Raw genomic sequence first — 16,435 nt, forward strand, 5'->3', positions numbered from 1 at the left:
GGCAAGATCGTCCGATGAAGATGACGCCCGACATGTCTGACACTCACCTGATAGTTGACAAACCAGGTCAGATTAATCAGACTGCGATCCAATATACTTCTGTGAGTGGCCGGAAGCAACAAACTATGCTTCCGATGATTGACCGATGAGAACAAATTTTTCTGTGATATAAGGGTATTAGTTGTTGCTAGGTAGGGCAAGACTCCAACAAGCTGTGTGGTTGTTTAAGTGCAAGTTTTGTGAGAAAAGCATGCATAAAATCTGCATACATTACAGACCCGATCGGAATGATGGTCTACCGAGTTAAGGCGGGTCTTGTCAATGAGTGCTCCATGGAGGGTCACATTTTCTCTGCATCCACTTGATGAAGTGTCCACATCTAATTTCCTGGGCCCCATTTCATAAAGAGTTGATATGATGGCAATCTTGATGGAATGGCAGTTGTCATGGTAATGACAAGAATCCAGCTTATTCATTGGCTATTGCTAAGGGAAATTGGGATATCAGCAAGAGTTGTTTTTCTGACATCTTTTTATGAAACGGGGCCCTAATGTCTTAGTGTACACTCACGTCTATACATCTAAATCATCATGAAACATGGGTAGTCGCGTGCCAAAGTTTGAATACACTTGGGTGAGGTTAATGAAAAGATGAATAATAATAACATCGTAAATTAGTATCAGATGTGTATAGCATAACGAATATCGTGTTGTGACGATAGGGCAACCTCATGAAGATTAAAAAAGAATCCGTCTTTATAATTATCCAAAGAGAATGCAAATAACTGGACTATTATTCGCCATGCCCTCTGAAGAAAAAAAAAGCCATAGCTAAGTGTTCTTTGTTTATGACAGAAAAAACAACAACAACAAAATGTTGCGAGTTCTGCTTATTTTCTTTTGTGAAGATGACGGCACTCCAAACTCTACTAATAGTCCATGGGCCAGGCCAGATATTGGTACCACCTGAGGTGGCAAAACCTTTTTGGTGTCATTTTGTTTGTCGGGCATAGACATGCTTATCAAGCTATGATAGCATTTCCAAATGAGTAGCTTATTCATAATAAATGAATGTTTAACCAATGTGTCATATCCCTATACTTCTGAATTGAAACTAACCGCTATACAAAGAAGAGCACTGTCTTCGGTATGTTCACAGGTGTTCTGTTGTAAACGCGGTGCGCTTGGCCTTTCTTCAAGGCAGCGAAGGGAACATCCAAAGGTTATGATGTCCACAGCGCTTAGCCTTTATTCAAGACGGCGAAGGGAATATCCAAAGCTTATGATACAGTGTATATCCCTTTATGTAAAAACAACAACTACAACAAAGCAATTCCTCGTGAATTTTACCGTATTTTTAAATTATTTATCATTTTCCGGTGAAAACGCTACGGTGAAAACGCTAACACCACGCCAATGTCGCTTTATTTCCATCCAACAATAACAGATAATGCAAAAACAATGTACCGGTACACTACAATACATTATAATAGATAATTTAGATTGCTGTAAATGAACAGAGTGATATTTGTTTAAAACTGATGTATTTGTTGAGAGGGTAGTATAAAAACAGTATAGATAATCCCTTTTATTAGGAACTTTAGATATGATAACGGCACATTGGTCTAGATAAAGACTAGAAGTGCACTGCGTGACAGCTGTGGACATCATAACCCTTTGGATATTCCTTTCGCTGCCTTGAATAAAGACGAAGCGCACCGCGTTTACAACAGAACACCTGTGGACATACGGAAGACAGCGCTCTACTTTGTATAGCGGTTAGTTTCGATTCAGAAGTATAGGGATATAAAAACGAGACCAAATTGGTTAAAAATTCATTTATTATGACTAAGCTACTCATTTGGAAATGCTATCATAGCTTGATAAGCATATCTATGCCCGACAAACAAAATGACACCAAAAAGGTTTTGCCATCTCAGGTGGTACCAATAATCAATTTTTCGGGTCTTGGACCATGGACTATATATATCTATATGTATAACGTTGAAACAAAATTCGACTTTTCTTCAACTTAACTCATATGTTTTACTAACAATTCTGCACTCACTGAATCCAACTAATTACTAGTATACAGTTTGGCGTCTACTTCTCTGAATTCTTAGTTCTCTATTTCTCTTGGACACGTTAAACAAATAATCAGCATACTTCAAGAAGAGATTCATCTCTGAAGAAGGCTTGACCACTATGTCTTCACATGAAAATGGACATTACCATATTTTACTTACCATAATATATGAAATACAAAACCTAACTACGAGGCAAAGTATCAAGATTTGACCTTTAACTTGGTAACATGTTGTGTGAGTACAATTAAGTCGGGTTAGGTTATTCTAGCGCTATTAAATTTTACACGACGCATATGACAAGGTAGCATCTATTTTGGTAACATTGTGCTACCTTCTCAGTTATTGATTATCAATAATTAATATCGATGAGGTAAAAGCAAGATTAATGCTCAGAATGACAAACGAAGCATCCGCAAGCATGGTTTAGGGAGCAAACAAACAGTGGGCATGTCACTCCCTCACATTGGCGTGGTCAAGAGATGGGGGCGGGTCTATTTCCAGGACTTTTTCTTCATTCGTCTTTTCCACACGACTGCGCAGTGCATACGTCAGTCACGTTGGCGTCCTGAAGAGAAGGGGGAGGGGTCTCCCCGTCAAGAAGAAGTATTTTACCAGGGAGGTGGGATCCAGCTCCCTGCTTTTACTAGTAATTAACCAGACCACGAGACGACTCTGTCCTCATTCGTCTTTTCGACACGACTGCCAAGTGCGCATGTCACCTTCTGTGGGCGTGGCCAAGAGAGGGTCTCCCCGGTCCGGAAGATCACGCTGGTAATCTTTCAATATTCCTCTTTTCGAACACGTATGCCAAGTGCACACGTAACTCACGTAGGCGTGGTCAAAAGATAGGAGAGGATCTCTCCGTCAAGAAGCAGTTTTAATCAGACCACACTGCGACTGTTTCTTCATTCGTCGTTTCGACATGACTGCCATCATGAGATTCGTGGTCTTTTCTCTACTAGTCGTCGCTTCTCTGGCGGAGCGCGTCCGCTACGATGGGTATCACGCTCTTACGACACTTTGTTTTTTTTTCATTCGTTTGCTTTTAATGAATTAGTTGATGACGTGGAACCTCAGGACAAAGTAGTGGCTTGCCACAGAGAAATTCCGCCGTCGTAGCAGTTTATTATTCTTTTTTTTTTTAAATATTTCACAGCTGTAGCCTGAAACATTTGTGGGGGTTTTTTTTTTTTTCAGTTGAAAACAAAAAAATAAGGAAAAGGAAAAGGCAGAGATAAGCAAATAAAGAAGCTAGTAAGTAAATATATTTTTTCTCTTTGGAGAGAGAGAGAGAGAGAGAGAGAAGACTTTTGTTATGATGTTTTATTAGATCTATTTACATCGAGTTTTGACTGTATAATCGAAAGATTTCTCTTTCTTATTATTCCGTTATAATAGTATGCGTTACACGAGAGATGATCGACGTGTGGTATATCGGAGGTACTACAGAGTGTGTAAAGTGAGCCTAAACTTTTGATGATCATGATGTATACTTTCGTTGATTTCGTTGCCTCGTATTTATGTTTTTAGTTACCAGACACTTCGCATCGAGCCCAGGGATGAGCATCAGCGAAGCGTAATTCATCGCCTGATTGAAACCCAAGAAGACAAGGTAGGCGTGGTAAAATGTTTCGGCATTATTATGTATAATAAAAAAATAGATGTATAAGCATATATATATATATATATATATATATATATATACCATAGAGAGAGAGAGAGAGAGATACAAAAATTTGGTCGTTCGAACGCGTTTAATGTAGACTGTCATTGTAAGTAGATCGTGGAAAGATAGTTACAATTTTCCCATCAGTGCGCAATAACAAACATCCGTTACTATTCTTGCTGATAACATATGAGGCCACCAATTAAAGGATTGTTTTATGTGTTCAAAAGGTTTGTGTTCAACAGACAACCATCATTTACTGAAAAAAAAATCGTAAGTGCGAAAATTAGGGACAACGTAACACTTATTACTCCTGGTTGAAAGGGTTGACAGGACTTACATACATCCCGTTTACTATTTTAAGATAATCATATACTGTATACCGAAATATTACCCCCGATATACAGTTCTATAGCCTTCTTTACGCAACTTAATTCCCCGACTTACATTTCCTAACCGTAGGACTTTGTCTTTTTTTATACAATACAGTACAATCGGATCATTTATATAACCCCCGTACACAGTCAATGACTGGTTTCACAGCACTTCACAATAAAAGTCAGTCACAGATAAGCATAAAAAAAGGAAAGTCTTTTAAGATTCTTTTTGGAGACATAAGGGATGGGGAAATGCGAACGAACCGAGGTAGATCTCGTACCAATCACAATCTGGTATAGATTTTGAAATTTGATTTGATGTATAATTGTGGAAGAGTGAAACAAAATGTAAAGGTTGCAGAATTTTTCGAATCTTCTTAAATCTGTTAATGTCTATTCCTGATTCTCACAATTATATCTATTGTAACCGACTTTAGAAGATTCAAACCACTATTTCTAGCTTGTGTCGGCATCTCTTATTGTAATTTCCTTCTGATTTAGTGCATAATAATCTAACATTGTGCATTCACTATAGGCTTTCCAGTGGAGGATGAAGAGGGGGGAGGTAGCATTGGGCATGCGGTCACCTTTATTTTTTTATATTTAAATATCAGAAATTTGAGCTGAAAAGTTTTTTGCTTTTTGTTTTGTTTTTTGTTTGCTTGGTTTTTTTTCCCCTCGTCATGTGATTATACGACGAGACACCAGGGACATTTTTTGCCCCCTCCCCCTTAAGGAATTCCTGGATCCATCACAGATATCTCAAATGTAAGATACCCAACAACATTAAGGAAGGCAAAATTAGAGATGTCAAAAGGATAACTTCTGCAACGAAATCCCTCCAAGATTGGATATGTTATAAAGCAGAAAGGGACTATGCAAGTTCTCATGATTTTAAACGTTGTTTGTCCTCAGCTGGACTTCTGGGTTCCCTCGCTGAACAAGCCGGCCGACGTCATGGTCGCGCCTCGGTACCAATCATGGCTCAAGCATCTCCTCGACGAGGCCGGCATCGAATATTCCGTTATGATCGAGGACGTCCAGGCCCTCATCGATTACGAAAGGGACATGGACAGAGCTTCTGCGACCTTCAGTTACAACAACTACAACACATATGAACAGGTTAGCTTTTTGTGTAGGGCCTAGTCTGTCATCTTTTACGTTCTAAGAAAGTGGCCATTTTGCTTTCCGTATAATGTCTTTGGAGACAATATAAATCTTGACGCTGTATTCACTTATGTATCACCAAACGATGAATCGTCCGTATGATTTGAGATGCTACTCTGGTATCATAGCTGCAATCAATTAAGGGTTTTCAAAGGGACCTTCAAAGCGTTATAAGTACATTCTAATCCTTAGTTAACGGACACTTAATTTATCTCTATTACGTGCTCGATTCTAAGTGTCCTCTGTCATCAAAATGCCTCTTTTTTTTTGGGGGGGGGGGGAGTTGTCATAGCTACCGTGTAATGTACCTATGATAGGCCGTATAACCGTTTTTAAAATGTGCTTGTATACTATTGACTTTATACCTTCTTTCATTGTTATGATAATGGTTGTTACGTGTTCATTTCAATGTTTTTAATGACTTGTGATTTCCGAACAAGAGAAGCATCCATTTAGACAAATAAATAATTATTGAGCCAATTACTGATGGATTATGACTCATTTCCGAAAAGAATGAATGGAGTGATAGATATTAATTTGTGATCCCCCAAATGCAATTCTTGCTGGGATGAGTGTAGTTAAAGGGGACCTCCGGATGATTTTCAGATTTTTACATTTGAGCAACTATAAATTAGTTAAACTGAGTACAGAGTTTCAGAATTTATAGTGATTGGGATGAAGAATGATAATATTTTCAAATGTATAACAAATTACAATGAACAAGGATGATGACATGGCATCCTTACCATAGGAATGTATGAGTTGGGGCTCAAGGAAGCAGAAGCATAAGAAGGGATGCATAGATATTTTCACAGGTGAACTTGTTGAGCACTGTAAGCAGTATTGTAATGGAATTACAATGCCACATTTCTGAAATATGTGAGTTTCTGATTTCATTCACACTGTTCAGTGTAATTTGTTCAAGATTTTCAGTTTATTGGTGTCTCTGCTCAAGGAACACATTAGATTCCACGAATCTATACAAGAAGCTGTCAATTTATGTACTACATGATGTGAAATTATGAAAATCGTCTGGAATGCCCCTTTAAAAAGTTGGAAATCAGGTAGCAGTGCCTACACCTCTGACCAGTATAAAACAGCAGGTTTTTTTGCTCTTGCCGACAAACCACTCTGTACCACTATTTGTTCCAGACTTTAAAGACCCTAGGGCGTACGCTCTTAAAAACAACCCCCCCCCCAAAAAAAAAAACAAACAAACAAACAAACAAACAAAAAAACAACTATAATCAAGTCTATACTTAGATGAAAGCCTAGGGTCAGCTTGGTGCAACAAAATACCAAGTAAAATAATTGACAAGATCATTATAGTTCTACCATTTGACTAATTCTCAATCCTATATATTGAGGCCTTTGCCTTCCCCTTACCCCCACCCACCCCCCCCCCCCCCCCCCGGCTTGTTGCCCTTCGAACAGCGACAACAACGACAACAACAACAAAAATGATAACAACAACAACAACAACAAAGGGGACATTCTAATACCTAGGAATACTGCCTGCCATGTGTGGTTAAAGTCTGCCATGAGATTTTAGAGAGAAGTTTATGCTACAACTATTACAATTTTGACCCATTTTCCATGCCCTCCCCCCCCCCTTTGCACATATTGCACATTTCCCGGAGTTTGCACATTTTTCGGCAAGGCGTTTGCACATTTCCTGGCGTTTGTACACATTTTCCGGCGCCACAGACTTACCGACTGTAACACTGATACATATAGCTATTACCCGTTACTAGATACTATAGGTGAGTAAGGTATCCTTATCGCGTACATCAGTAGTCGTACGTAATGTTTTGGTCCTTACGATTACATGATACACCCACTGCTGAGATGGAACTTGAACTATATACGAGTGATCAAGCCCTGAAGGTATTTCCAGAATCTCATCTTAAAATGACTCTGGCATCTAGATATACCCGTCTGTCAAGAAAAGCAGTGCAGAGCCACGGATTTCATCGAAAAGCGACTGATTTTCTAGTTAAATCTTGTTGAGTAAAAAATTCTAGTCAAAGATTTAACTACATCGTTTTTAAGAGTGTATGTAGAATAGTCTGTAAAACGAATGACAAGTGTTTTCGTGTTTATCAGATACTCTTTTCTGGTTTACGTACAGATGTGTGCATGGATGGACGACATGGTGGCATACTCTTCCTACGTCACCAAGTTTAGGATTGCCACGTCAGGAAAAGATCAGGAACAGATATACGCTTTGAAGGTGATTTTTGCTTCCTTACCATTCTGCTCAAATAGAAGAGAAGGAAAATAGGCGATTCCACTGGATGTTTCATTTTGAAATGTGTGCTTTATTTTTGCATTTATGTATACTGCTTGAATCATAAAAAAACTTTCCATTTTATGGACAATAAATTGAAATAAATGAAATGAAATGAACGAATGAATGAATAATGCTTGTAGGGTGCATTCTTTCACATAATATTGTACAACAAATAACATGATTAATATACTGCTTATAAAAATGATGATAATACATTATGAAACAAATTAGGACACGAAACACAAACGCTTGACTAATCCCTACACACCTTTGCTTGGTCGCTGAGATTTGTTCTCTCTTAAGCTTCTTGGATGATGTCGCTTATCTTTCCAAAGGCACTGTCTTCTTTTCAGTCTCTCATTCCCCATGTGTTTGGTTTCAGGATTTTTTTTTTTTTTTTTTTTGTTCAGCTTATTCATTTTTTGTGTTCTTTTTCTTATTAGGTCAGCTCTGGAGGTACGGGCAAGAAAGTCGTGTACATGCAGGGCGGCCTTCACGCACGAGAATGGATCTCACCCGCTACTGTCATTTATATGACTAAATTGGTACAGTCGATCGTATACCCGGCCCTCATTCTCAAGATAGATATACAAGTCCATATACATATTCTTCATTTTGCAGTTTGTGAAATATTTTTGTAGCATGGTATATATATATATATATATATATATATGTATATATATATATATATAGAGAGAGAGAGAGAGAGAGAAAGAGAGAGAGAGGGAGAGGGAGAGAGAGAAAAGAGAGAAAGGGAAACTGACCAGAAAAAAGATAGCTTTACACACACACACACACATACACACACACATAATTATAATATATATATATATATATATATATATATATATATATATATATAATGTGTGTGTGTGTGTGTGTATCCCAACAAACTGTGATTCACCAGTTCATGTTCATTCCACGTGTTCGTTCACACGTTCCTGAAACGTAAAGACAATCACTGTTTCAAACTGTAACCTTGATGAATTTTTTACGATTATTTATATGATTCGAAAGTAAAATGGATTGTGATAATGACAATGATGCTGTAATCAAGAAAGATGCAGATCCTGCTGAAGACCTCAATTCTCTTTAAGATTTCTCTGTGTTCTGTTAGCGCCTACTATTGTTACGTCACTTATCATTGTAAACGTCTCATCCAGATTTGGATTGAATCCAAGAAAGTTGACAGATTGTTCAAATTTATCTTATCCTTGCTGATAATTTCTACTGATTTTCTTGCTTTCGCCTGATTTGAACATTAAATCTAGGTGAAAATCTTTGAAACTGGATACTATACATTGTGATATGAAGAGTACGCTATCAGATTTTTCCTACTGATTTTATTTCATGAAGCTTTTGGACCTGGATACTTTGGAGGGTTATCTGGAGGAGTTCGACTTTATCATTGTTCCCTTACTGAATGTTGACGGCTATAAGTATTCTTGGGTAAGCATCATTTTCAAAATTTTGAGTGTTTTCCCGGCAAAGTGATCACAGTATGCCCGTTCACATGTGAATTATTGTGTTGTTGAATACACTGCAATTAATGTTGGTACTATAGAATCTTTGGCGAAATACCAATGTTATATACCGCAGTATTTCAGTTGGTAATACCTCATTCATGAAATACTATGGTAGTGGCCAGAAAGTACTTTTTTCTATATTTCTCGTTGTGGACAAGACAGGAAGTGTGTGTGTGTGTGTGGTAAGTGAGAAATGCACCGCGGTATACACACAATTTGTGGTATTTCGCATCACGACTCATACTCAAATCTCGAATGGTCTTTTCGTTCATTTAAGTTATAAATCCATCTTTAAAACATAAAATTATATCAGAATAGAAAAAAAAATCCTAGATGCCAATTCTTCTATCGGTAAATCACTTCTGAAGCTAAAGAAGAAAAATATAAAGCCTGAATGGGATGGACGGGGAAGAACAATGGAAGGGTATTGTTTCTTGCCATTTCTTTGAATTCACTCAACCATTAAAAATCAGCTGAACAAAATACAAACACGTGCACAAACGCCCGAAGTTCATTCACGCAATGGTACAACGTTTTCTTTGAGAAGGACACTCCATAGTGATTTTTCCTTTCGTCGCAGAGGTAAAAAAAGTGTGTAGGATCACCTCTTATGACGAGACTCGATGTTTACGAATCGAAAAACACTCGAAGTCCAAAGATTTGGAAAATACCATGGTAGGGTTTGGGAAGCTATGGAATGGTGATGAAGTGTAGAAGTAGGGGACGCACATTTTTATTTCTTGATTGATTTATTATTCTGTTTATCTATTTATTTTTGTATCATAAGATCGCATGTTTGGAAAGTGCTATCAATGTCAGAACCACAATGCTATGCATTCGTGTTTTATTTCTTTTGATATGAAGAGGAAAGATCAGATGTTGATAATTTATCGTAAATAAAAAAAAAAACATTTCTTATTTAGAGCTCTTTAACAACTAGAAGTTGAAATGTTCGTACTTTGTTAGGGAAAATGCTTATATGCACTAGTTATACTCATCTACCAGCATCGATTTATTCTGCTTTGATTTGGTGCTACACATTGTATATGATTGTCTGTTGTAAGAAGATCAGGGGCCTGTTGCATAAAAGTTAATATTGTGGTAACATCCAATGGTAGCTACCATGGCAACAATACTCAACAGCCAATCAAAATTAAGAATTCCATGGAAGTTACCATTGGATGGCAAAGTCACCATAGTTGTAACTTTCATGTAACGGGCCACAGATTTAAGATATCGAAACGACTGAGCGTTGATCTTTTAAAAATCAAATTAGATATCCAATCATTTCCTTTTCATTATCATACAAGAATGAATTTAAGTTCATTCAATCTTTAAATTCATTTAAAAATACTCTATTCCTTAAGGCCAACTAAAGAAAAAATAACAAAACAAACCCAAAAGGAAACAAAAACAGAATGAAAATAAAACCCCAAAATGTATAGATTCTAGGTGTAAAAAGTTATTTGATAACAACGGACAAAACATGCGTGGTGCGCAGAGAAAGCTGCAAAAGGGAGGACAGTAAATATAATTTGGAATCTAATTTTCTAAGAATGTGAACGCGTGAAATTGAAATCATTCATCTGTGGACCACAAACTACTCTGTCTATCCCATTCGTTCGTCACTCAGCCCTCATTTCACCATTATTATGCACATTATAATGTCGTGTGCTTTCATACTTCGTCTGTCACGCTGTTGCTTTTCCCGCCTTTTGACGCTTGATACTCGTTCTTTTCAGGACGTAGACCGCATGTGGAGGAAGACACGATCCGAGCTCGAAGGCAGCTCACAAGTGGGTGTGGATGGCAATCGAAACTACCCGTATAAGTGGGGAGGTAATCTACAATACAACGATTTGTCAATGTCCAATCAACTTTTCTTTCCATTTTCAACGTGACGTATGCAGGAGTAAAAAAAAAAAATGCGTCACGATTATAATCATGTCCAGCACAATCCATTATAAAGAATATAGCCAATTTTCCATACATTTTCTAATTTCGTTGGATGAAAATCATAATGCTGTCGGATAGTGTCGGTATGGGAAGGACCTACTAAAAAGGACTGACAGTAAACTCTCCAGTTTATCAAATAAAACTGTATGTCGCGTCAACTTATAGAGCTAAGGAATAAGAAAAAAGAAGATGGTTAACAAAGGCACAAGCGGCTAGTGCAGAAACACCATTATTTCTAAATTTCAAGGCAGATACCACGACACCAGTGCTTGCAAAAGAAAATTCGAGGATAAAGGACTGAGATGACTTTTAGACTGCGGATTGTTTGAATGCTGAAGATTCGAATGACATTTCAATTTATCCTCATGTCTGCAGGAATAGTCAACTATGATTTGTAGACAATAATCATGTTTTGATGTTTCTCAAAATCTACATTTTCTTTCCTCTTGTTTACATTTTCTTTTATGGCCGAAAAAATTGAAGACGGTAAAGTCTCTTAGTGACGGCAACAAGAAAAGAAACCATGGAACCATACTCATAATCATAACTTATTATACATAAACGCATATTATTATGAAACAATTGTCACAAATATAAGCAAGCTCAAAGTGATGATAGTTTTGTTTGAGGTGGGGCTTTAGGTTTACAGCTTTTTTTTTGTGAGATATCCAGAAACAAAGAGGTCCCAATAAAAAGTGGGATCCACTTTTTATTATAATCACTTTGTTTTACCTTGTTTTTGAATATGTTGACCATTTCTAGCCCGATTTCAATCAAATAATGGGAATTCCTCTCAAAATCATATGCCATTACTGGTTTCTAAATATCTCGTAAATATCAAAATCTCAATCCTCATCTCAGCCAAAAACTATATCATCCCTACGAAGCTTTTTATCTGTAACTCGGTAAGGGATAGGCAATGCTTGGCTCTAAGTGTAGGAGATTGGATTAAGCCACGCATCAAGTGCAAGAATTCTCATTTATGTTCCTTTAAATCTTTGTGCATTTATGACAATGCAACCTATTGACGAAGTGCCCTTCATCAATAGATGAGATTGGATTGTTGCCATCAAGTCCAAGTATTCTCATTTGTGGTCTTTGAATTATTGTGCATTTGTGATGTGGCAACTTATTAATAAAATGCCCTTCATTGATTATTACAGTGTGTTCTAGCAGTAGCCATAACAAACATATATTATACATATACATATGCATATTCATATGCATACTACACCAATGTGTGTATATACGTATACATATACATATACATAACATTGTACATGGTTACAATAAACCCGATAGATTAATACAACGCAACGCAAGAATCACTTTTTTGAATGAATACGCAGCACCAGCTGCTATAGGAATCAGAACCACCAATTGCTATGGGACAGAGACTCAGTCGTGTGTAATTGATATGACGCCTGTGCCCTGTCTACCAATCAGGTGGTCGTTATTCTAGCCCAGTCCGAGTATGTATATGCCCATGACTTTTATCATGGATAGTACCAGAAAAAACAAACAAACTTGAATAATCGGTCTAATTATCGTCAATTAAGGCAATTTGTCAATAAGTTGCAATAAAGACAACCCGACACAAATATCATTGATATGAGTACTTATCATACACATTGTAAATCTGAAATCTATTTCTTAATGCTTCATTTTAAATAACAAAGAACCCTTCATTCGGTCGCAGAATAAGATTATAAAAGTTTTTCAGTTGCTGTGATTCATTCCTACATCGCAGCTAATTTTTGACAAACTAAAGTTTATGTTTTGTTTCGTATTGACGAACATTACATGCATTCCTTTTGTGTTGTTTTTTTTTTAACATTCATATACAGTGAAATTCAGAGCTACCAATTTAAGGAAGACAATTTAAGGAGGTAATCAAAAACCCGACATTAAATGGTTGCCGGTACTGTAGAATGAGTCAGAGTGCCCTAACACAGTTGTCAACTGGTTGTGTAAAATTTAGTTACAACCAAACCCATGATCTGCGATGTGGTCATTATGTATACTCTATCGACCTGCTGCATATTATAGATTTGCTCTGGAAAAGTAGAAGCTCTCTCAAAATCGAATATGCACGTCCTCGACCCTCCTCGACACACACACGCTTGCGTCTCTGTCCTTATAATTCCCTCCCTTTTTCATGCTCTTTTCAGGTGCCGGTGCGAGCACTTCACCACGTTCCGACACTTATCGCGGTCCAAATCCATTGTCGGAACCCGAGGTACTGCATACTACAGAATACCTTTCCCAGCTGGGTAACGTGGCAGTGTTCATTGATGTCCACAGCTACTCACAGCTCTGGCTCTCACCCTGGTCTTACATTGCTGACAGTTCCGACGATTTGGTGGACCACGTAAGAGCTTTCTTTATAGTACATTTACATTTTCCCAGTAATGTCGCCTAAATTGTATACCTTTACAAAACAGAAAATTTAAATGAACCTCTCCATAAAATCTTTGATACGAGTGTAAGTCCAGAACACATTGTACAACAAACGTAAGCAAAAACAACACAGTAATTAAGTGGCATAATTAACCTCGCAATGTACAAAATGTAGTTTAGTTACACAAAAGAAAGGAAGTTGAATAGCTCACCTTTGCACTTCTGTCGAAAAAGAACAAGTATCAACAATTACATATTAACCTGATGGTGTTATGATGTAATAATGCAGAAACTTGAATACTGGAATAACTTGCATGTGATATACAAGTGTCGTGTAAATTCTATTGTTCATGAATCCACCTAGCAAGCGGCGGGAGAACTTGCGAGCAAGGCGCTAGCAAAGAGATACGGAACTCAATACACCGTTGGACCCTCTGCTGAAACGCTCTGTACGTATTTATGCGATTTGATGTACTGATGTAGCCATAAAGTCTAAGGTTTAATAGTGCCACTACAACCTCTACACCCGTTACTGTTGCTGCAAGTTTGCAACTAGTAGTTTTTTTTTGTACTAGTATTACAATTCTCCTCCTAATACTACCATACTGCTACTGCTAATACTGCCTTTCTAGTACCATTACTTTTTCTTTTAACACTATTTACGCTTCTGCTAGTATCTTTTTCTACGACATACTGCTGATATCAAAGAGCATTGCACTTAATGTCATTCAGGTCTGTTATTTGAGTTAACCAAGACCCCCACAAGAAGAGAAGATAAGTAAACCTAAAGAGGGCATGTAAATGTTCCCATTAAACAGTATTTCGATTAAAAAGACACACACACATAACATGTAGATTGTGAATGTTTATCGAATGCTTTTATTATCACCGCCTCAGGACCCTTCCGGTATACCTGTGCATGAGACGATGTTAAAAGTTAAAAGTTAAAAGTTTGCTTGATGATTCAATAAGTATAACCCATTCCTTTCAAGATGTCTTCATGGCTTAATCACTTCAACTCTGAATACATAACCGATTCATTTAAGATTCAAAGGGTTAATTTCTTGACTATGATTGTGAGCTCTGCTTTCAGATGACCAACACTGTGCGACCTGAGTCTGCGAACTGGTGCAAGCTGTATGGAACACTAAGCGTCGCATGGCCTATTTCGTTACGAAATCAGTCATTTCGTCGACGAAATGTTCATTCCGTTAACGAAATGATCATTTCGTCGACGAAATGACTGACTCGCAAAGAACCTGCATGTTCTTCTTTGGGGCAGAGAGTTAGGAATAACAACCAGTCGCGTTCCTCAGGTGGATCTCCTAATGAGATTCATGTACCGGTGAATTAAATTGGAATAATGTTTTGTGAAAGAAATTACCGCTACAACAGCTTTTTGGCATCTCCTGAATTAATTTTGCACATATGTGTGAGATATGAGAATGAAGAAGAAACGGTGTGTAGCTTTTATATCATTATTCCTCTCAATGTTCCTATATATATATATATATATATATATATGGCTTTTCGTTGCGAATCAAAGTATCATTTTGAACGATGAGTTGTTTACTGAGTTGCAAGCATCGCAGTGCACTTGATTACTTAACTAAATTGCATACAAGTCGTCGGGGCGCTATTACCAGATTACGGTTACAGCGCCCTGCGCCGGGGTTACTATCCCCCTCCCCCTACTGCTTCTGCAGCAGCTACTTAATCGCAATTTTTTTTTTATTCAGTGAAAGTGAAAACAGCCATCGATATACTAGTAACGAGATGACCCGTCGCAAACTACTGAATAGTGCTATGGGTAACCCTATTTTGTCTACCTATGGCTCTGGTGCAATACCTGTCCCCCCCCCCCCCCCCCCTGTGTCGTTTCTTATACGTCCACGGTTGAAGTTTTGATGTTTGCATTTTATTTTGTCATGTTGTGCAGATGCAGCGTCTGGTGTTAGCGTGGATTGGGCCCATGAGACCCTGGGAGCCAAGTACGCCGTCACAATTGAGCTCAGGGACAAGGGTGGTCTTTTTGGTTATGGCTTTCTGCTGCCCGAAGAGCAGATAGAGCCGTCTGGTTTGGAGACATTCGACGGTTTCATGGCATACATTGATTACGCCATAGATCATCCCTAGTCTGTCTTAAATTCGGCGCCCTTTATCATGTACAACGGTATAGGTGTCGCCCTGGACTGAACGTCCCAACCTATATTTTGTTGACTTACTTGAGCATCTCTTGACCTTGACAAAAAAATCTTTCCTCCGATCACGAAATGTAATTAGACAGTGTGTTAACCAACCTGGTCTGCACGTTGTACCCAGTGTCTGAGACGATAATGACAGTTAGTGCGTACGTAAGTACGTTGGCAATGGCCTGTTTAATAGTAGAACATTTGGATGACTGTAGAAGCTACTCTAGATTTCATCCGTGTTAAAATGAGATCATTCCATAATCATTCAGTATAATCAGTACATGTAGTAAAATTAAAGTCATAGCTTTAGATCAAACACACCCTTCATCCCCTTAAATGATAATATTGAAACATGAGAAGAGATACCAGCAGTACAGTGAAATTTATGCGTTACCATACGATAGAATCGCATTGATGGGACCAAGGGATTGAATAATTATGTGGATAAAGATGCACTAACAATTACATGATGCTTTTTTTCTCATATAGATGTATCATATATTGCCTCGTGTTGTTGAATTTGAATTTGAAAAAACAAATCAGACCTTAGTCGAAATGAAATCAATGAGTCGCCTTGAACTGATAAGTACACCAATTATTGCATTTCAAATTCGTTGAATCTCCCGAAATGATACACAATGAAAAGCGCAGAAAAGTGTTTGTCTTTTATCATTATGTTTGCTATTTATGCGTGTATACATTCGTGTGTACGTTTAATGTGTGTGTGTGTGTGTGTGTGTGTATTACTTGTGCATGTGTACGGATGGGTATA

The 16,435-nt window shown here is 37.7% G+C and overlaps 1 protein-coding gene across 1 annotated transcript; it reads left to right on the top strand.

Moving 5' to 3' along the window:
• Positions 1–597: 597 nt before the first annotated feature.
• On the top strand, positions 598–15,718 carry LOC139742317 (carboxypeptidase B-like). The gene is made up of 11 exons (XM_071652894.1): positions 598–633; positions 2,919–3,085; positions 3,617–3,698; positions 5,045–5,251; positions 7,428–7,529; positions 8,033–8,134; positions 8,946–9,038; positions 10,858–10,954; positions 13,243–13,442; positions 13,836–13,920; positions 15,411–15,718. Exons 1-11 carry the CDS (start codon positions 598–600, stop codon positions 15,605–15,607), a joined length of 1,368 nt encoding a protein of 455 aa, XP_071508995.1. The 3' UTR covers positions 15,608–15,718.
• The last annotated feature ends 717 nt before the right edge of the window (positions 15,719–16,435 follow it).

The sequence above is a fragment of the Diadema antillarum genome, unplaced genomic scaffold (assembly GCF_040938485.1).
Source record: "Diadema antillarum isolate AM-2024a unplaced genomic scaffold, OU_Dant_1.0 seq00000996_RagTag, whole genome shotgun sequence".
Taxonomy (NCBI): domain Eukaryota; kingdom Metazoa; phylum Echinodermata; class Echinoidea; order Diadematoida; family Diadematidae; genus Diadema; species Diadema antillarum.